Genomic DNA, 22,462 nt, shown 5'->3' on the forward strand with positions numbered 1-22,462 from the left:
CATATGTAAGATGACAACAAACCTAAATAATTAAGGACAAGCAAGGAAGCACCATTAAGACTAAAGGCACTAAGTACAATGAAACAATATTAGTATTAAATGTGAATAATTTTATAGCTTTATTAGTTAAATTCTTTGAGGAAAAGCTTACTGAAATAAAAAAAGCAAGTTAGATATTAATGCTAAGTGACTTTAACATTACAAAATTAACAGAAAAATAAGTGAAAGTGAAATTAGACTTGAATAAAGTGTTGGGCACATTGAATGTGAAAGAATAATGGAGATTTCTGAGTAAGAATGTTAGCAAATATCCATAGTTCTCAGGCTTCTATGGGATTTAATCCATCACATTAAATTCAGAAAACAAGAAATCTTAACATATACTTCAGGGGTAGCTAGGTGGCATGGGGCGGCTAGGTGGCACAGTGGATAGAGCACCGGCCCTGGAGTCAGGAGTACCTGAGTTCAAATCCGACATCAGACACTTAATAATTACTTAACTGTGTGGCCTTGGGCAAGCCACTTAACCCCATTTGCCTTGCAAAAACCTAAAAAACAAAACAAAAAACCATATTTCATAGGTTGAAGTACACTTAAAATGGTAGTTAACTAAGAAAATTGGACCAAAAGACATGAATCTAAAAGGAGATTAAAAACAATATTTTTAATAATAAATGGGTCAAAGACCTAAATCATAGAAAAAAATTAAAACTTAAGTAGTTCTTAAGGAAAATTGTGTGTTCTGTATGTGTCTGTGTGTCTCTGGGTGAAATAATGGACAGAAAAATTAATCCAAAAATGAACACAAAATAAAGATTTTAAAGAATTAAAGTTAAATTTAACAGAATTAGAAACTTTATTAACCCATTACATAAAATGAAGTTTTTTCAAATACTAAGAAAATTAGTAAAAGATAAGCAAATTTGATTTATGCATGCATTTATTTATTTATTTTAGATTTTTGCAAGGCAATGGGGTTAAGTGGCTTGCCCAAGGCCACACAGCTAGGTAATTATTAAGTGTCTGAGGCTGGATTTGAACTCAGGTACTCTTGACTCCAGGGCTGGTGCTCTATCCACTGCACCACCTAGCTGCCCTGCAAATTTGATTTTTAAAAGATTCAGCAAGAAAAGAAGATTTCACAAGTGGAGAAGAAATAAAAAGTTTCAAACTGCCTTATCAACAAATGGCAACAGAACTGAAAAACTAAATGAAATGACTGAATAACCATAAAAACTTAAAATGCCAAAATTAACAAAACAAAGACTAAATTACCTCATCCTGATTTCATAAAGTTAAACTGAGTAATAAACAAATGAATTCTTCTGTTCATTTGTGTTCAAGAGAATTTACAAGTGAATTTTATCAGACATTCAAGAATAAAATAATCTCCCTAACCCATTAACTGTCTCACAGTTTGGTAAAGTGCAAGTTTTATTTATTTTTGAAAAAATAGGGTCAAACTAAGGGAGTGATAAAGCAGAGGAGATGTCAAAATCACTAATAAACATCAATGCAAAGGTATTGCCGTGACAAAATAATATAACACTGTTTCCCCAAAATATTCATTATCACCAAGCTATAATTATATCAGAAATACAAGGATAATTCAGCATTAGGAAACAATTAGCAAAATAAATTATATTAATAATTGAAAAACAAAATTATATGATTGTCATCAGATACAGAAAATCTATAGCAAAGCATTCATTTATATTTTTAAAAAAACACTAAAAAGTATAGAAATAAAATAGAGCAATTCCTATTAGCAAAAATATTTATCTAAAAACTACAAGCCTAGTATTATTTTTAATGGAGTAACATTGGAAAATTTCCCAGGAAGATCAGGAATGGAGCAAAGATGCTGACTATCACAAAATTTTAACATAGTACTAGAAAGGCTGCCTATCACAGTAAATTAAAGAATATAAGGAAATAAGCATTGGAAAATTAAGATCAAGTTATCTTTTTTTTGATAATCTGATGGTTTACTTAGAAAATTCTAGAGAATAAGTATTGAGATATTGCTTTTGCAAGTAGTAGACTGCAATATTAAATCCACAAAGTTATCAACATTTCTAATAAATCAAGTAGAGTTAGAGAAATCCCATTTAAAGTAACCCTGCATCAAATATCTGGGCATTGACCTAATTACACATAAGACTTATATAAATAGGACTAGAAAACAATTTTCACAAAAATAAAAGAAGACACAAATGAATGAATCATTATCCATTGTGGGTAGCTGAACCATTGGGCCAATAAGAGAAGAATGTTATTGTTTGTTGTAATTCAGTTGTTTCAGTTATATCTAACTCTTTGTGACTCTATTTGGGTTTTCTTGGCAAAGATCCTAGAATGATCATTGTCATTTTTTTCTCCAACTTATTTTATAGATGAAGAAACTGAGGCAAACAAGGTTAAATGATTTGCCCAGGATCAGACAGCTAATATCTAAGGTTGTATTTGAATTCATGTCTTCCTGACTATAAGATAGGAATTTTATTTGCTATGCCATCTAGCTGCCCCAAAATCACATACAGGTTAATCACATATCATACTGTGGTAGAAATAGTGGTACATGTGAACAGACCCTGAGTATGTTGTACTGCAGCCTGTGGCTAATAAACCTTAATCTCAACTCTCAAGGAGTTCACTATGAGAAGAGTTCTGTTATTCAAATTAATCTACAGATTTAATACTATGTGAATTAAATGATAAAAGTAAATTGTTAATTTCTTGTTGTTTAATCATTTCTGACTCTTCCTGACCCTATAAACTATAGTATAACAATACTGAGCATGGGATTTTCTTGAAAAGATATTTAACATTTAACAGTCGTTAGGTGACTTGTCCAGGTTCACACAACTAGTGTCTAAGGCTAGATTTGAACTCGGATCTTCCTGACTCCAGTCCAGTTCACCAGCTAGCTGCCTCAGATACTTAATAGACTAAGATGAAATTAGAGTATAGCTCATTTACAGACCTTTAAGGTTAAGACTATCTAATGACCTAATTTAAAAAAAATAGAAGAAATGAAGGGGTTTAGCAATATTATCCTTCAAATTATATTATAAAAGAGAAGTTAGAAGGAAACAGAGCAAAGTTGTTTTCAGTAAATGCAACTTACACCAAGTACTGGGTGAAAAACTCCTTATTCAGAAAGAATCACTGAGAAAACAGGTTTAGTCTGGTTTTAGACAAGTCTTCCTGACTCCAAACCTGGTATTCTATCCACTTTGCCAGGGGATATTTGCCAGTGGATCTCCACTATCCCCAGCTGTCCAATTTGTACAGTTTACTGGCCCCCATTTTTATATTCTATATGGGATATTCTAATAGAGGGCCTAGAGTCTATAAGACTGATTTTCCTGAGTTCAAATCTGGCCTCAGATTCTTATAAATTTTGTGATCCTAGGCAAGATACTTAACTGTCTGCCTCAATTTCCTCATCCTGTAAAATGAGGTGGAGAAACAAATGGCCAACCACTCCAGAATCTCTGCCAAAAAAACAAACCCAAAACTCCAAATGGGATCATAAAGATTAAGACATAATTGAAAAGACATTCAACAGCCCTCTTATATATGAGGAACTATTGTGATTATATAAAAATAAAAAAAGGCTAGATTTGGTCTTCATTTCAGCTGAGGAAACGGAGGTTCACAAAAGTTAAGTGACTTGTATATATGGTGGGGACACATCTGAGGTCCAAGTCTTCATTACTCTATTCTCTGTGCAACCCTGCCTCCCTGTGGTGACAACAGGAAAGCACCATGGTATAATAGACTGTTCAAACCTACCCACCTATTACTTCAATGACCTTGGACAGTCCCTATCCTCGCTTAACCCAAGTTTCCTTGCATGTTAAATGTGGTGGTGGGACTAGAATACCTCCAAGTCCCCTTCAGTTCTAAACATATGATCAGAAAATAAATTTGCGATTGTGTGGATTTGTGTTTGATAAGAACATCCATTCTAGGGGTACAGATCCTCATCCATCCTTCCTCGTCTTGTATATCCTTTGCCTTCTCTTCTTCTAAATCTTCAGTCTTTTTCTAGAGACTTTCCCTGTATCCTTGTATGTATACCAGTGGAGCTTGTGCTCTATTTTTCTGTTTGCTGTATGCTTTATATATATTTGCATATATATGCAAATGATATATTCTATATCATTTGCTTTTGCTAAATGATCAACCTGAATCCTTTTTTGAACATACATGTCTTTATTGATATCGGCCATTCTACTTTTGGTGCAGAGTTCTTCACTGCTAAAGGGATATTGCCCATTATCTCTCACCATGCATCTCATGGCCTCTTGAATTTTGTGCTTTTAGGGTGATTTTTAGAGAGAGGTGTTTTAGTAAAATGGTAGAAATTTAAGCCATGTGGCAGAGAACGTGTTTTATCCAGCTTTGTACCCCATCCAGCAGCACCAAAGACAATGCTTTACTCATATTAAACAATAAATATTGAATTAGTGAATCTCCAACTTACTAGTATATGCATATATTAATATTATATACTGAAAATGCATATTAAGTACTTAATAGGTTATAAAGTATAAGCTACAATATAAGTATTATTGCTCTCATTTTATAGGTAAAATCCAATGAAATAAATATTACAAATAGCTTGTAATGAGCTTTTAACTCAGTTTTTTCTTACTCCAAGTCTATTGATTTTTCTGCTACAACATATTTTCACTTCCATATATAGCAATGTATTAAAAATGGACATCCAATTAATTTCATTAAGCACTTTTTTTCAAATAATATTTTTTGCCTATTATGTGCAAGACATTCTACATTTTGTGCAAGGTTCTTCATAGGGAAATAGGATATTACCTATGGCATCAGGTGCTTGAGATACAAAAAAAAAAGGCCCTGACTTCAAGGAGCTTATATTCTAAAATCCTATTTCTCATGAGGATTGAGGGTATATCTTAGGGAGATATCCAGTCCATTCCTTGGAAGACTGAACATAGATAGCACTATGGAGCTATAAGATATACATATATATACACATACATATGTGTATATATGGAACATAGATAGGACATATATTATATATATATGTGTGTATATGTATATATATATATATATATATATATATATATATATATATATATATAGCGCTGGAATCTTATTGGGAAATTCTGCAATTTCTTAGCTTACCACCATACCTTTAGACCCTTCCAAATTCATCCATATGAAATACAGCAGCTTAATACATGAATGTTAATAGTCTGAAGTATTTTTGGTTCTTCAGTCTCCACTTGAACTAAAATACTTATTCCTCTTTTCTCCTAAACCTGTTTCCTTACAGATCTTAATCTGGTTTCTTTTAGGTTTTAGATCCATATTTGTTCCTAGTTACATAAACTATTACCTTAGAAAATATTGGCAAATATTTTTTTTCTAATCCCTGTTGGATTCCTTTCTACAGCCAATCATGTATTTTGTTTTTTTTCTCTTCCCATCAGATGGGAAGAATTCCAGACCAAGGTGTCTAATTGCCGGAAGGCAGTGGACTCTGCACTCAGTGTTCACAACTATTGTGTGGACTGTGAGGAGACCGGCAAGTGGATTCAGGACAAAACTGAGGTGGTAGAGTCAACAAAAGATCTTGGCAGGGATCTAGCAGGAGTGATTGCCATCCAGCGGAAACTGTATGGACTTGAGCGGGATGTGGCTGCTATCCAGTCCCGGATAGGTGCCCTAGAATGGGAGTCCCACCAGCTGATTCAGGAGCATCCTGAATTGAAGGAGGACATTGGGAAGCGGCAGGCTTACGTTGAAGACTTGTGGCAGAAGCTGCAGCAGGCCCTTCAGGGACAGGAAGCATCCCTAGGTGAGGCCAGTCAGCTGCAGAAGTTCCTGCAAGACCTTGATGACTTCCAAGCATGGCTGTTCATGGCCCAAAAGGCTGTGGCTTCAGAAGATGCACCTGACTCCCTGCCCGAGGCTGAGCAGCTCCTCCAACAGCATGCGACCATCAAAGAGGAGATTGATGGACACCAAGATGACTATAAGAATGTCAAGGATTCTGGGGAGAAGGTGATCCAGGGCCAGACTGATCCAGAGTACCAGCTCTTGGGCCAGAGGCTTGAAGGTGTGGACACAGGCTGGGATGCCCTCTGCAAGATGTGGGAGAACCGGGGCCAGTTCCTTAACCAGTGCCTTGGTTTCCAGGAGTTTCAAAAGGATGCCAAACAGGCAGAATCAATCCTGAGTAATCAGGTACAAACAGGGAGGTGGCTGAGGGGTAGAGGGGCAAGAGAAGACATCTTCTGTCAACAAGGGGAGAGACTGAGGATTTCTTTAGGAGTAATTGGGATTGGGTTTTTCTCCAAAATTCTCCTTTTCCCAATATGCTTAGCTTTTACAACCCCAAATATCAAACTGACTATGCTTCCTCCCTTATTCTGTTAAAGTAGGGAAGCCAAGAGAGTGACCTGAATTTCTCTCTGAATGTTTAACATCCCATATAGGACCCTCAAAGGTATTTGGGGTAATCATAAGTGAAAAGTTTTCCTTGCTGCCACTCTGGCTTGACTTCATGTGTACCATCCTGGAATTTGCTTCACCAGGAATACACTCTTGCTCACCTGGAGCCTCCAGATTCCTTAGAAGCTGCAGAATCTGGAATCCGAAAGTTTGAGGATTTCTTAGTGTCCATGGAGAATAACCAGGATAAGATTTTGAATGCCGTGACCTCCGGGAACAAGCTAGTCCATGAGGGAAATATCTACTCTGACAAAATCAAAGAAAAAGTATTGCTCATCGAGGAGAGGTAATCCAGCCCTTGGGGGATGCATATCAGTAAGAAGCTGCATTAGATAACCTTTTAAGCCGGAGTACTTAATCTATGGTCTGCAGATTTGGGGAGACCAGAAACTTTGATAGAAAAGAATTATCTTTTATTTTCACTAACCTCTAACTGAAATTTCATAGTTCTTATAGTAATGAAGAGAGGGTCAGGTCAGGGTTCAAAGAAATCCATGATAGTAAAAGGGTTGGGGCAAATAGCTGATCCTGGAGACAGGAGAACCTGAATTCAAATTCACCCTCAGATTAGCTGTATGAACCTGGGTAAGTCACTTAACCCTAATTACCTCAAAAAACACCAAATCTATTCTTAAGTCTAATATTCAGACATATTGTTGTTAATAATCAGTTAATAGTTAACATTAATATACTACTTATTATACATTGTGCTTTATGTTTTATAATTATTATCTTATTTGATCCTCACAACAACTCTGGAAGGTAAATACTATTCTGAAACAGACAGGTTAAGTGATTTACCCAGGGTCATAGGGTCTGAGCTCAAATTTGAACTCAGATTCTCTTTATGCTAGGCCTAGCATTCTATTCCCAAGGCCTTGGTAATAAGTCAAAGGAAGGGGAGTATTATTTCCTTTATTTTTGTAACTCTTTTTGGCCATCTTTTCTTCTAGGAACAAGAAGAATAATGAGAAATCCCAGGAAGTATCGATTCTCCTGAGAGACAACTTGGATCTTCAGAACTTCCTACAAAATTGTCAGGAGGTAGTTCCCCAGAAGAAGGGTTTCAAGAATCAACTATCCCACAAAGATCCCTCCCCCACACTCCTACCCTTTCCTATCCCCATCTCCAAAGCCTTTAAAATCTCTTCCAATTCTAAAAATAAATATGGTTGTACAAGAGGGGGAAAAAAAATGCAGAAGAAATCCCAAAGGCTTGACTACCTGTCTTTTCAGATGGCCCCTTCAGGAAAAGTAGCCTGATATGTAAGGTTTAGGACTTCCCTGGTAACCTGAGTTGAGGGGAATTACCTCTTAGAGAAAGTCATCTCATCCAGAGTTTATATGCTCTGCTTGCAGTGCTTCTCCACTGGGCACTACATTTTAGTAGGGACTGTTTTCTAGGCAACCTTTCCCATATCCACTTCACACCTCAACTTTATACTTACTAGTCTTTACCTTTACCTTCTTAAGACAAATTTGTTTGATTTTTGGAAAAGGATGCTTTGGAATGATGCAGTATTAGCATCCAAGTCAAGTCAGCAGACCTATATTAAGCATGTGGTATGTCTCAGAAATTAGCCTAAGTACTATGGACACAAATAAAGGCCAAAACAATCCCTACCTTCAAGGAGAGGAATCCAATGGGGGAAATAATTTTATAAGATAACAGATTTTATAACAAATTTATAAGATAACAAATTTTATAAGATATGTTCAGCATAAATTGAATATAATCTCTCAGAATAAGGCATTAAGGAAGAAGAGGGAAGGCTTTTTGCAGATTGTAGGTTATTAGCTGAGACTGTATGAGATTCCACATATTTAATTACAAATATTTAACTTAATTTAATTTACAAACATTTAATACCCATCACCATCCTCATGGTTATGAGCTTTTCTTGATCTCATTCCTTGTCAAACATTTGCTCTCTATTCATTAGCAGTATCTTACTTAAAATTTAAGTAAGTCAATTCCAAGAAGTCAATTCATAAGCATTTATCAAGTGTCTTTTTTATATATGCCCTTAAGGAATTTCAAGTTTAGTGGGGTGATACATTGCATAAACAAAGAGTTCATAATAGGAAAAGAAGTTTTTTATGAGTAGAAGATAAGATAATAGAGTTACACAATGTTTTACCAGGCTCAAAACCAGAAAGTTGGGCAATTAGAAGGATGGTAGGGACAATGGAAGCCCAATGTCAACACTAAAAGAACACCAGCACCTACTAGGGAAGGGATTTTCCCAATCAAATCTGGTAGGGGGAGGAAGATGGAGCAAGAATTTTCTCATTATCATATTTTCTCCTTTTGGCACATTGAACTATTCTGGTTCCTGTGAATGTACTTCTTTCACAAACCTAATAGGTGGTAGTTTTGTTCTGAGTTCTTATGTAGGTTTAACCTAAGTTTCCTGCGTACAGCTCACTCTCTGGATCAATGACAAGCTACTATCATCTCAAGATATTTCCTATGAAGAAACCCGAAACTTGCACAACAAATGGCAGAAACATCAAGCATTCATGGCAGAACTGGCTTCCAACCAAGGGTGGCTGGAGAAAGTGGATAAGGTAAAGCAGATGGTGACTAGCACTGTGTCCAGGTGTGCCTAGTTGGAGCTTCACCCAGGTCATATATGATATTCTTGAAATCATAGGATTTTTGTAGGTGCCATAACCTCATTTTTCTTCAAGAGTCACCCCTAAAGTCCCTTATATAGACAAAAGCCCTTATAGCCTCCAACTTCCTACAGTAACAGCCCCATTATAGATATGGGGACATGAGAAAGCAGAGTTGGTTAGTGATTTACAAGGGTCATAAGAATATAAGAGCTGTCCCCAAGACATTTTGGACACTATAACAAAAGCAAGTCAAGGAAGCAGCTTAGGTGGCCTAGTGGATAGAGCACCAGCCCTGGAGTCAGGAGGCACCTGAATTCAAATTTGACCTCAGACACTTAATAATTCCCTAGCTCTGTGACTTTGGGCAAGTCACTTAACCTCATTGCCTTAAATAAATAAAAAAAATTTTAAAAAAGCAAGTCAAGGTCCTTTAAGACATGTTGCCAGGATAATGATAACTATTCAGGGGAATATTTAATTTTTCTCATCCAAGGGGTATAAAACACTGACCAGAATTAGATGTATTTATGATAAGATAGCTGATCAAATTCCTGTTATTGTTCAGTCATATAAAATTCATCATGACCCCATTTAGGGTTTGTTTGTTTTCTTGCCAAAGGTATATAAGTAGTTCTGCTATTTCTTTCCCCAGCTCATTTTATGAATGAGGAAACTGAGGCAAATGGGCAAAGTGACTTGCAAAGAGTCACATAGTGAATATCTGAGACCAGATTTGAACTCAAAAAGTTTTCTCTTGACTTTAACCCCACCCTCCCAACCCCATCCACTGAACCATCTAGCTTGCCACTGTTAATCCTCACTGTCATTGAGCTTTATGAAAGGATGGTGAATGATTATTTTTATCATCTTATAGATCAGGGCTGTCCAACCTTGCTTTTAAAAGTTTTTATTGAAACAATAGATAATATATTTTGATTGGCCATTTTAGTGAGAGCTCTGTGGTAGCTCTGCTTTGTTTTACTAAATCATTTAGTTAACTCACAAGGGCCATCATAAAATCACACTGGGGCCGCATGTATTTTGGAAAGCCCTGTTATAGATGGAAAAACTAAGACTTTAAAAAAAGAAGGGATTTTATGACTATCACAAGTTAAGATGCCACAAGAATTAGACCCAGGAATTTTACATTTTATAACTGCAATTATAGTTTTAAAAAAGAAAAAAGTTTTATTTTATTTAGCACTTTGTAACAGTAAAGTTTTTTTTTTGTATTCTTATCTCACATGACCCCTCACCAACAATCCTATGAAACTATTAATACATGTTTTACTCTCCATTTTAGTTTATTTTGGTTTTTGCAAGGCAGTGGGGTAAAATGACTTGTCCAAGGTCACACAGCAAGGTAATTCTCTTTTTTTTAAATTTTTGTTTATTTAAGGCAATGGGGTTAAGTGACTTAATCCAAGGTCACACAGCTAGGTAATTCTTAAATATTTGAGTTCAGATTTGAACTCAGGTTCTCCTGACTCCAGGGTTGGTGCTTTATCCCTTATCTGCTCCACTCTGTCCATTTTATATAAAGAAGTCAAGGATGACTTTTTAATTAATTTGACCATCATCTCATAGTTATCGAGCTCCTTAGCTAGGATTAAACCCAGATCTTTTGATGCCAAATCTGGAGTTCTTTCCACTTCATTTTGTATCTTTTATTATTTGCCCAGCAAAAAGCAGTGTAGGACAGACGTTGTCATTACTACCTTTGGTGGAGTCCAGTGCCTCACATGTATGTTTCAATGCATTTAAAATCAGTTTAAAATCATTTCAAGAGGAAAAGTCTCAGAAGAAGAGAAGGGGGGGCAGAATAAGGAGTAGAGGGAGACTGCAAAGGGAGATTTTGGACAAATTATGTAGCTGTGAGCCTCCAGAAGTTTGTTTTTTTTTTTGCACAAACTGGTAAAATTGTTTCCTTCTTCCAACTTCTACTGCAATATTGAGTTGCTAACATTGCACCCATCACTGTGGCAATATGACTCCTCCAAAGACTGAATTCTGAGTGTTTTTACCATCTCTGAATTCTTTTCTTGATTCTGGAATTCTGCTCTCTCCTTAATTCTCTATTTGTTCTTTCAGTGACCTGCCTCAGTGGTTTTAGACTGCTTCCTTCTGTAGAAAGGACAGTCTCCTCCAGAGGCCTCAGGGAAAACTCTCTTCTTTATTCCCCACTCAGGAAGGAAAGCAGCTCATGGAGGAGAAGCCACAGTTTACAGACGTGGTGACCCAACGCCTGAGGCAACTGCACCGACTCTGGGACGAGTTACAGTCCACCACACAGGAGAAGGCCCAGCACCTTTTTGCTGCCAGTCGCTCAGACCTGCACGCCCAAACCTATGCAGACCTCAACAAATGGATCAGTGCCATGGAGGACCAGCTGAGGTCTGATGACCCTGGCAAAGACCTGACCAGCATTAACCGAATGCTGACTAAGTTGAAGGTAGTTGAACTAGATGAATAGTTCTTTGGATAGGAAGGATTTTCTTGTAGATATTCTCATTGCTTCATAAATGAGGATATAAAAATTCAGAAATGGAAAGCTGTTGGTTAGTCACAAAACTAGAAAGAACCCAAGGCATCCTAGACCTTAATCCTGGATTTTCTTTCCCCAAGAAAACTTTGTAATATGTCTCTTTCTCTTGCACTTTCCTGATTGATAGTGACTGTGATTTCTCACTGGTGGTGACTGGTGGATGGGCAATGAAGCATTACTCTCCTCTGAAATTTAGTTGGGATTTTAACTTCATAGATATGAATGGCAGACAAGACAAAGAATGTTTTTTTTAGTTTATTTAGTTTAGATAGTTTGTTTTTCTCTCAATACCTCCAGAAGCAAGGGCTCAGAGCAGCGTGGCCATAGTTTTTCCCACCTCTACCAATACTCAGTGATCAGCATAAAGAGAAACAGGTTTGTCCTTTGTGGAGTATAGTAGGCAACTACTTCCAGAATAGAGCTCTTGGAAGACTCTCCTCCTTCAAATTTCTCTCAACCACTTGTCTCTGATGACTGAAATTTTACTATTAACTGTTTGAGAATATATTGTCATCTACTACTTCCTTGGGAAATCTAGCACACTAAACCTGGACTGTGCTCTATTAACCCTTCATTTAGTGTCAATTTATGAAATTCTTTTTTTAAAAACAAATGACAGGTTTGGTGGAGAGGGGAAAGAAAGGGAAAGAGACATAAAGAGTTAGACCTATCTACCAAAGGAGGAAAAGTCTTGATGGCATTGGGTTTCACTGGGGACCTTAGACTCCTTAAGGGAATAAGGCATTGGGTAAAAGGACACTTTCACAACTTTACTGCAATAGACTTTGATGCTGTAAGTGTAGTTTTCTCAGGATCAGGCTCCTTAGTAGACATTATCATGGGCTCCTTTGTTTGGGGTCTGACAGAATCTTGGGATTTGACTACAGGTGGGAGGGAAGGAGTCTCAGTTGCTATGAACTTGCTTGTCATCTGTTTCCTCTTAGGAGATACAAAAATGTTCTTAGGGGAGGATTTGCACTCATGGCTAATGACTTTCAACTATACCTTAAATTGTATATCTATCTGTAAACTGCCTTAAGTGAGAGGGAGAATATATGGTATACCTTATAAAATAATCATACAAAATTATATTAATCTGTGTATTATTGTAGAATTATTTATAATCTATATTTCTCTTCAAATAAGGGGTTTATACATTTTTTCTCATAATTGTCACTTTTATTTTTGTTCTATTAACTGGAGAAAAATTATAGACCGTGTTTAGTTTTCCCAATAGCTGGCCCGCTACTCTGTAGTTTTTTTTTTGGTAGATTTGTGATTTGTTCTTAGAGTAGCACAGTTGTAAACACTATAACATTTCAGAGGAGGAATAGTTTCCAATATCCATCCTCTGATGTCATCAAGGAAGGCTTTACAAGGCAGATGTAATGAGTTAGAATTTAAAGAAAGGGTTGAATGTGGATATGTAGGAAGAAATATAAATCTCATTTTACTTCACAACTTGTTTGGACTCTGAGGGTGAGGTGACACTATTTTTCTTGGGTTTCAGAGGGTGGAGGATCAAGTGAATGTGAGGAAGAAGGAACTGGGAGAGCTGTTGTCCCAGGTGCCCCCAGTTGGGGATGAAGGAGAAGGGACAGAGTTAAGTATTGAAAAGCGTTTCCTGGACCTTTTAGTGCCTCTGGGTAAGAGGAAGAAACAACTGGAGTCATCTAGAGCCAAGTTGCAGATTAACAGAGATATAGAGGATGAAACGGTAAGTTCCCTGCCTCTCTCTATTCTTAGTACAGTGGCCATTCAAATTTATTCAATTCAACAAACATTTCTTAAACATATTATACAAGGCTATGAGCTAGACTGGGGAAATGCAAAGATAAATGTGACACAACTGGTTTTCAAGGAGTTTACAATCTGATGTCAAAAGAGACAAGGGGGAAATGTCAAAAGGTGAGACTCCTTCAAGGAAAAAGTAACATCAGTGTTGGACTTGGAAGGGAGAAGACAGAAATAAAGACAAAGTTGGGGGTTGTCCATTTCCTAGTGTGAGCAGAAGCACAAAGAGAAAAAAAATGAGTCATTAATTTTGATTCAAATGAAAAATACATGAAAGGGAATAGTTTAAGAGAAGAGAGGAGAAAATAAATAAGTTAGAACATTTGGGGAGGAAGGTCACTAAACATTAAGATTGGAATTCTGTTTTACTTTGTAGACTGTGGGAAACCATTGAAGGTTTTTGAATTGAGGAATGATATTACCTCACTACATGATTTGGAGTGGGGATGTGGTCTGAAAAATGGACTGTTGGAGCATCTTTTTGCAACCTTAGTCTCATCACATCCCTTCACTTTTTGCTCTTCTTTAGCTCTGGGTGGAAGAGAGGCTGCCACTTGCCCAATCAGCTGACTATGGAACTAACCTACAAAGCGTGCAGTTGCTCATGAAGAAAAACCAGGTGAGCCCAATACTCTCTCACATCTCAGCTGGTGGCTTAATCCTCTCTCTATCTGGGAAGTTAGGCCTCAATCCCTAACCATGGAAAGAAAAACTACAATAGATAGGTTAGATATGTGGATGGGTTTTCATTGTCAAGTTGATTCCCTAAGGCAGAGAGCAAATTTTGAAATAGAGAGAATGAAACAGGTTTTGGGGGAATATCACAGAAATTTGTGGGACCAGGCTATACAGGTTCTGTCTTTTGTCTTCAGGTCACCAAAGTGGGTAGGTGTCAGGTAAGATCATTATGTTCTATTAATGTACTCTCCTATCAGATACACTTCCATGTTCTCCTACCAGATATATTTCTTGGATCTTAATGAGAAGAAGCCAGTAATATACACAGGATCACATCACATCCTTGCGTGTCTCATTTTCAAGTCTAAGTTTGAATCCTGAGTAAGGTTAGAACTTAGAAGGTTAATGGGACACCAGAATTATTTTGGCATTAATGGAACCAATTCAAGCCAGAAGACTATTTAAGCCTGGGATGCTATTCTCTGAGAACACATCCATCTGCTAGTTGATTTTCAGCCAGGGATGGGCTTTGAGCCTACATGGCACCAGTCAGGGAAGGGTTTTGAAAATGAACAGATGCCAAATGTACCCTATTCTTTTTTAAATGCATAATGCTAAGTAAAGTTAAATGTGGGGAGGACACCAGTTTTATAGGGTTTTACTTTTTCCTTGCCTATCAGGAATATGGTTGCAGATTTCTCCCATAAACAGAAGGTCTCCTTGCCCTACTCGGACCAGTATCTAGGTCAGGAACTGTTATGCCGTCCTCTCTTGGGGAGAGTTGCTTTTCAGCCCTGGGAGAACAGTGGTGCTAAGAGAATGACAAATGCCTTTGAGAGAATTGCTGATTAGAAGCATTTAGAGCTTTTCACTGAAGAATAGCAGACATTATAATCTATAGACAGGACATAGAGTCCTAGGAGTTATGCCAGGGCCTGGAGTATAAGGAAAGAACCTTCCAAAACACCTTAGATAGTTCTTTGGTATTTGACTCTTGCTGTTTAGTCTCATAGGTATCAATGGTACAGCCAAGTCAGACTCTAAGGACTGAAAGGGTTCTAGACCAGGGGGTCTTGAAGGGCACCGACATGGCTTAATTTTCTTTATAATTCTTCTTCATTAGGAGAAGGAGCTGTAAAGAACAGATGTATCCTTGAGGTCAACATCTGGCTTCATAAATTGTATCACCAAGAAGGTTTCAACTTCCCTGGCTCTGGGGTGCTGTTTCAGGAAATAAAGATGAGATTCACCCAACCAAGAAGGGAAAACAAGGATCTTTGGGGGAAGGATAATGGTGTAGTTGAAATAACCCTGGAATTGGAGTCAGAAGACCTTGGGTTCTAATTCTGACTCTGCCACTTATTACTGTGTGACCTTGGGCAAGTCACTTCATCTCCAGAGGCCTCAGCTTCCTTCATCTGTAAAGTAAGGTCTTTAGATTAGATAATCTTTAAGATCCCCTCTAGTTCTAACTCTGAACCAAAAACACACACCTACCTAGCTAAAAACTTGGGAGAAATGCTTTAAAAAAAAAAACTTCACTTATAAGGCAAATTTGTGGAGATCATAAAATCCCATGGGAAGGAGAATGGGCAAGTTCTTGAAATATAAGCACAAAGATTCTAACACAATAGAGAAATCTTTGTTTAACACTAAATTTCAGCAAATTTGGGGGTTATGTATTGCTATTTAATATTTTATGTACTTGGAATATTCTGGTTATTATACCACATACACTATACTGCTCTATCCCTGCCTTCTGGAAGTTTTCATCTTTTAAAAATATTAGGAAATTCTAGTCAAGGGGATGAGGGGCAAAGCAGCCTACCCAGATAGATACTCCACAAGAGCACAATATTGAAGGTGGAAAGAAGAAAAAAAACCTATTCTGAAGCCCAGGAAGTGAGAAGAAAGTCAGGAATGACTAAAGAGAGTTGCCCAAGAAAATGGGGCATGGTGGTTGCCTGAAGGCCATTTCAAAAAATGACCATTCTGCAAGCTAATGGCAATTCCTCAAAAAGTGGATAATTGTCATCTGGGAATAGTGGGGCAAATTTAGGGATAAGCCTAAAGTATTGTGCTGTAAGAAAACATTAATATGAAGAATTCAGAGTAACATGGGAAGACTTGTGAACTGATGATGCAAAAGGAAATAAGCAGAACCAGGAGACTTTTGTATATAATAACCACAATTTGGTAAATGAAAAGAACACATAAAAGAAGATGGACTCTCATCCCCTTGACCAGTCTCAGTCCAAGAGAACAGATGATGAACTGAAATCTCATTGCAGTAGCAAAATAGTAGACTAGATGGGCGGAATGTTTTCTATATGTTTTAGTTACTATCTCAGGTGGTTTTGCTTAACTGTTTTTCTTTGTTGTGAACCCTAAGATAATAAGAACCTTAAAACATAGCTCTCAGAGGGTCAAAACACAGGGTTGAAATAATATAACAGAAAAAAATACATGGATTAGACATGAAGTTTTATTCTCCAGGATTTACCATTAACCTATAGATGGAGGCCATTCTAATAATATCCACCCCATGCTGAGGAAGATCTTAAAACTTCTAATCACAAGGGGAAGGGAACAAAATATACATATCAAGAATAGACAAAACCTTAAACTTCCATGGAGACCATTCTATTATTTGAAATCAAAGAGAACCATCCTTCTACATTACTATTTTTTCTGAAGGAAATAACTTTTTTTTTTTGAGTTAAGTACCTGGAGGTCAGAGCAAGTACTCTTTTCAAATTATAAAACACGCAGTTCTTTTCTAGACTAAAGAGGAGTGGACAAGTCTTCCTTTAAAAATCTAAGGAGGACATATTCCTTACAATAGCTAAGAAAAATCGACCTTTGACTAGGAATAGTTGTAAAAACTTATAGTAATTATTATACTTTGACACCCCCCCCCATTTTGATCAAAGATGACATCATTACATTGGCTATAGATCCATCAAAGAAAATCCCATGAGGGGCATATTGGTGGGAAAAATAGCATCACTAGGGAATCGTCAGGCAACAAACAAAAGGTCTTTTGGTGGGGCAGGAGGAGGTTGGAGGAGGGTGGATCAATAAGGGTGGATGATGCATTTACAGAGTCAAGGGCAAGTTACAAAGATCAAAAGGGGTCAGCCCCATTGAGTGAATAACTCTTTCTGTCAAGAAGTGCAAGAGATGGGGTGGCGTAGTGGCGTAGTGGATAAAGCACCGGCCCTGGAGTCAGGAGTTCCTGGGTTCAAATCTGTTCTCAGACACTTAAGTGCAAGAGGGAGAAAGTAAATAATACAAATTTCTGTTCCATTTCCTCTTTCTTCTGGATATATCTGATGTATTTTGTATTTCCAAGAGTCTGTCAATGACCAAGTACATTCAGGTTACTTTGTATGTATGTTCCTTTTTTTTTTTTTTTTTTTTTTTTTTGGTTTTTGCAAGGCAAATGGGGTTAAGTGGCTTGCCCAAGGCCACACAGCTAGGTAATTGTTAAGTGTCTGAGACCAGATTTGAACCCAGGTACTCCTGACTCCAGGACTGGTGCTTTATCCACTACGCCACCTAGCCGCCCCACTATATCTTCCTTTCTGATAAAAATAAAACCAAACACAAATTTTAAACACATCAATATGAGTTTATATAAATAATATAATATATGAGTCAATAATATAAATGAGCCAAAACTCATATTTCAAAACTTCTTTGATTTAACAATTGTCACACAGGGACCTTGGTTTACAAATAGAATATTTTAAGAACCAAATTAATTTTGTATAATCCAGTTTTAAAAGACTTTTTTTTTAAAGTACTTAGCATTGGGGCAGCTAGGTGGTAGAGTGGATAGAGCACCGGCCCTGGAGTCAGAAGGACCTGAGTTCAAATTTGGCCTCAGACACTTAATAATTACTTAGCTGTGTGACCTTGTGCAAGTCACTTAACTCAATGGGGTTAACTGGGGCCTTGCAAAAACTAAAAACAAAAATGTACTTGGCATTATTTTATTTCCCCCATTTGGAAGATGTTCCACTAACAAAAATAACTGCCATAAGAATAATCACTTTTGGAATAATTTATTTCTAGTAGATGGTTTATAAATTGGTTTTAACCTTTTGCCCATGTTTAAAAGAATCAGAAAGAGAAGAAAAATATATTCCTCTTGAAAATTAAGAAAAATGGGGGAAAAAATTTTAATAGACCATCTTTGGATTTATTTTTTCCTTTTATGTTGATCTCTTGACATGATCATAAGACTTCACCACAAGAAGCAAAGACATAAGAAAGGATGAATATCCTTTTTCATTCAGATATCAGTTTCCAGGTAAGGCTAGTTAGATGATCAAATGCCTTGAGCCAGATTTTAAATCTGCCAGGTGAGACATTTCCAAATATCTTATTTGAGAAAAGAGAAAAGTACACTCAGAACTTTTTGAAAATCGCTTTCCCAATCTTTCTCAACGACCCTGTCACCTACAAATATTCATGAACCCTATAGGGTTGATGGCCTAACCTAATTTCCTTGATTCCTGATTTCAAACTCAAAAGGCCAATTTTCAGTCTCATGAGGTCTTTAAAAACAATTTCCTATAATCTAACAGAGATTTAGTTCTAAACTTTAAAGTCTAAAGGATCAGAAATATGCCATGTGATGGTTATAATCTTTCAGTGGCAACAATATTATATTAAACAGAGAAACCCCACAACTCATATTATTGAATATAAGGACTAAGATTTAAAGAAATGAAATAAATTTGGGATTAAAAATCAATATTCCCAATAGCCTCTTGAAAGAGGCTTTATAATAGTTTTTACAGAATGTTTAGTTATTAACCATGTTTAAAAATAGACAAATATAAATCATTGCTTTTCAGGATCCTTTTAAACAATTAGAACATCTTAGATGATTTTAAAAAATTTCAACAGATATAACTAATTTCAACCAAAACAGCTATAAGAACAATCAGATTTAGGAAAACTGCAACAGAAACATTCAAGGCTCACTTCATTACAGTAGTTGGATCAAAAGAAATTCCAAGTTGTTTTGAGTCGTGTTAACTGAGAACAGAAGGATTAACAATTAACTTCAGCTGGGTCAAAAACTAAACTATCAACATAATGAATGAAAATATAGAGTTTCCTGTCCTTGATTTTATTAATCAAAGTTGGAATAGAGGAAGTGAGCTTGACAATTATAATTATACAATTACATCCCCATTGTGCCAAAATTCTACAACACTGATGCATTAGATTTTCTATTACATACCCCATATCTAACAATCAAATCCCAAATACTGAGTTCAGAGATGAGATAATTAAGAACAAGTAAAGGAGGGGCAGTAGTTGAAAGATTTAATCTTTTCAGGCTAGACCAGGGATCCATTTAAAAGAGCTTTCCTTATGCCAGGGGAAATCCTTGGTGGTGGGGGGAAGTGGGGTGCAAGGTACTTTACTAAAAGTTTATTGACCTCATCTCAATAACTTGAAAACTAACATGGGGGTAGGGGCATATTTTCTTTTAGCAATGTAAAATACATAGTGCAGAAGGAAAAATATAATTTAAAAATATATTTCCCAGTCCAAAATGTTTCACCTATGTGCCCCAATAACTCAAATTTAAAAATTCACAATTCTCAGCCTAGACAAACAACCTTAATTCAAATCCTTTTCTAAATCTCTAATTTTTTTTTTTAAACCTAGGGAGATTCTCCTTTTGAAGAGTTCCAGGTCTCTTATTCTCCCATTTGTAATAATTACAATAGACTCTAGGAGGCATGCAGTGACCTATGGTACAGTAGAAATGAGCAAGTGGTAGTCTCTGGTCACCCTGAGGAAACTAGTCTGTTTTAAATTTCTATCAGATCAAGCCAATTAAAATTGGTCAGAGAAAATCCAATAAAGGTCTTTACATTAGGATCAGATACGCTGTTTGTGATCAACAATTTTAAATTCCCACACATTTAGTTTATAAGAGAATCTGCCCTGTTATATTTATCGGTATTTCTTACTATTATAATATTTAGGACAATCCAAATACAGTGATCACAATTATGTACTTTTAAACTTAAATACCTTTCAAGTTAATACAATATACATTTTTAGTATTGCACAGAAAATCAATCCATATATATGATTATCTAATTAAAAAGATGATCATATAGTTTTAATACATATATTAATTTTGGTAATCCTGTTCTTTTTTTCCTTCAGAACTAAATTTTCAATTAAATCAAAATAAATTTGGATTTATAGGTCCTTATATTCTTCCCTCTCTGTTTTCCCCCTTACAAAACAAACTTAGAGTTCAGAACAGCAGCTAACCTGGGCTCTCTTTTTAGATTTAGAGAGAGGCAGCATTGAGGGATGTAGAAGAGAAAACCTCCAATGCAGATGAGATAAGGAGGGAGAGCTGTAGCCAGATTTTTAGAACAAAGTTTAAGAATGGAATGGACCAGTTTTACAAACAAGACTGTCCATGTAAATTGCTGTCCTTCCTATGTAAAAGCAAAAACGTAATGACTACTGAGTTGGAATGGAAAAATAGTACATGGATCAACTGCAGTGCATATGGTAGCAGAAGGAGAAATGAAAGATAGCAGGGTGTGGAGGTTGGGTACCACAGGAAAGCAAGACAGGGCAGTAGCTGAAAATGGCTGTGTCCAAGAGAAACAGGACTTTTTAATTGCATTTTGTTGTTGTTGCTCTCCAAAATTTTGCAGTTTTTTCCAATGACCTGGTTCCTTGCAATAATGACAAATCCCTATTGATTCTCAGACTGACTTTTGGTAACAGCTGAATTTTGAATAGGAGTTGTTAATTGTTTGAGCTGCATAGTATATATTTTATCTTTCTTTACTCTCAACTCCCTTTTCTCTTGGAGATTCTTCTCTAACTGAGCTGTTATGTTCTTTGCAAGCTGAATAGCCAGTTCAGCTGTGAACAGGGGATGCCTAATTTGCCATTCAGGCTGGTAATTCAGGTAATTTTAATATTCCATGACAGGATGGTTGAAGATTGTTATCAAAATAAGAGAGAAACTGAGTCTGACCTCCTTCCTAATCATGCTTTAAACCAAAATTTGTATCAAAAACCTCTGCTAAATGATCAAAAATTTGAAATACTGTTTTTATCTTGTCTTTGAGTAACATTTTTCATCTTTGAAAAATCCACTGGTTGGGGAAAAGTAAATGGTATAGCCTCTATTAAAGTATCACCTATAGTATTTGTATAAGCTATGCAATTTGTCTCCTGAACTCCTCAAAAGTGACTTCTATTTTTGCTTTTTTGAACCATTTCTTCACTTTCCCCTTTCCAGGGCCATAGCATTGCAGAGTAATCTTAAATTGATCACTAAATCCTACTGGATCTTGACAGGGGACAGGGAAATCTTTTTTTCAAAACTTGCAATTCACCTCTGTTCCATGGTTTGAATGTATACTGTGGGAGAGTATAAAGGTTAATATCAGATATAACCCATCTTTATCTGACAGCATGGTCTATTTACTACTTTAAAAGGAAATGCCCCAATAGGGAATCTTATCTGGAGATAGGGTAATCTCATTAAAAAATAGATCTTTTGGAGCAAGAGAAAGAGAAGAAGATTGAATAGAAGGATAGGAAGATGGGGAAACTGAATAAATAAAGTAGGAAGAGAAGATGGAAAGATATTGATGAGAAGAATTTAGGATAAGAGCTATCAGGGTGAGACTGAGAGAAGAATAAGCAGGAATATAAGGAGACAGGAACACAAGAAATAGAAGAGAAGGAGATGAAGGAAGAAGAAAAAATGAGGGTCAAAGAGAGGGGGTAATGAAGGGATTAATATTGGGGGAATAAGGAGATGAAATAAAAGAGGAAAGAGAAGGAATACTGCTGGATAAGGATGAGAGGAAATAAAAGGATGAGACAAAGGAAGAGTAGAACAAGGAGAGAAGAAAGAATGAGAGTAAGAAAAATAAGAAAAAAGAAGAATGAGAGAGGAGAAGGAAGAGTAAGTGACGAGTGAGGATGGGAGAAAAAGATGTAGAGGCTTCCTTAGGACTAGGGAGGGTAGGATGAAGGGGAGCAGATAATAATGGAGTTTTACTTGGATTTAGATTGTGATCCAAGTTTGCAAAAGGGATGGATCCCCCAAAACAAGAACCTTTAGAAGGTAAAGAATGTAATGAATAAGGAGGAGGAACAGAAGCTAAAAGGAAGACATGCTGGAACTTTTGGAGAGAGAAGAGTGAGTTTTGAAGATACCAGCAACTCCATAGGGGGAGGGGCTAAAGCAATAGGTGGAACAAAAACCTTTTTACATGTCTTAAGTGAAGAAATTTT

General features: G+C 36.5%; 1 protein-coding gene across 4 annotated transcripts in view; it reads left to right on the top strand.

Moving 5' to 3' along the window:
- SPTB (spectrin beta, erythrocytic) overlaps positions 1–22,462 on the top strand; it is a 183,129-nt gene that overhangs the window by 106,373 nt on the left and 54,294 nt on the right. For all 4 annotated transcript variants that reach the window (XM_074236122.1, XM_074236125.1, XM_074236123.1 and 1 more), the window contains exons 16-22: positions 5,484–6,240; positions 6,591–6,793; positions 7,461–7,551; positions 8,932–9,078; positions 11,318–11,581; positions 13,185–13,391; positions 13,998–14,087. In XM_074236122.1, the coding sequence (XP_074092223.1) occupies positions 5,484–6,240; positions 6,591–6,793; positions 7,461–7,551; positions 8,932–9,078; positions 11,318–11,581; positions 13,185–13,391; positions 13,998–14,087 (1,759 nt within the window). The remainder of the gene's footprint in view (positions 1–5,483; positions 6,241–6,590; positions 6,794–7,460; positions 7,552–8,931; positions 9,079–11,317; positions 11,582–13,184; positions 13,392–13,997; positions 14,088–22,462) is intronic.

Source organism: Macrotis lagotis, chromosome 4 (genome assembly GCF_037893015.1).
Source record: "Macrotis lagotis isolate mMagLag1 chromosome 4, bilby.v1.9.chrom.fasta, whole genome shotgun sequence".
Classification (NCBI taxonomy): Eukaryota; Metazoa; Chordata; class Mammalia; order Peramelemorphia; family Peramelidae; genus Macrotis; species Macrotis lagotis.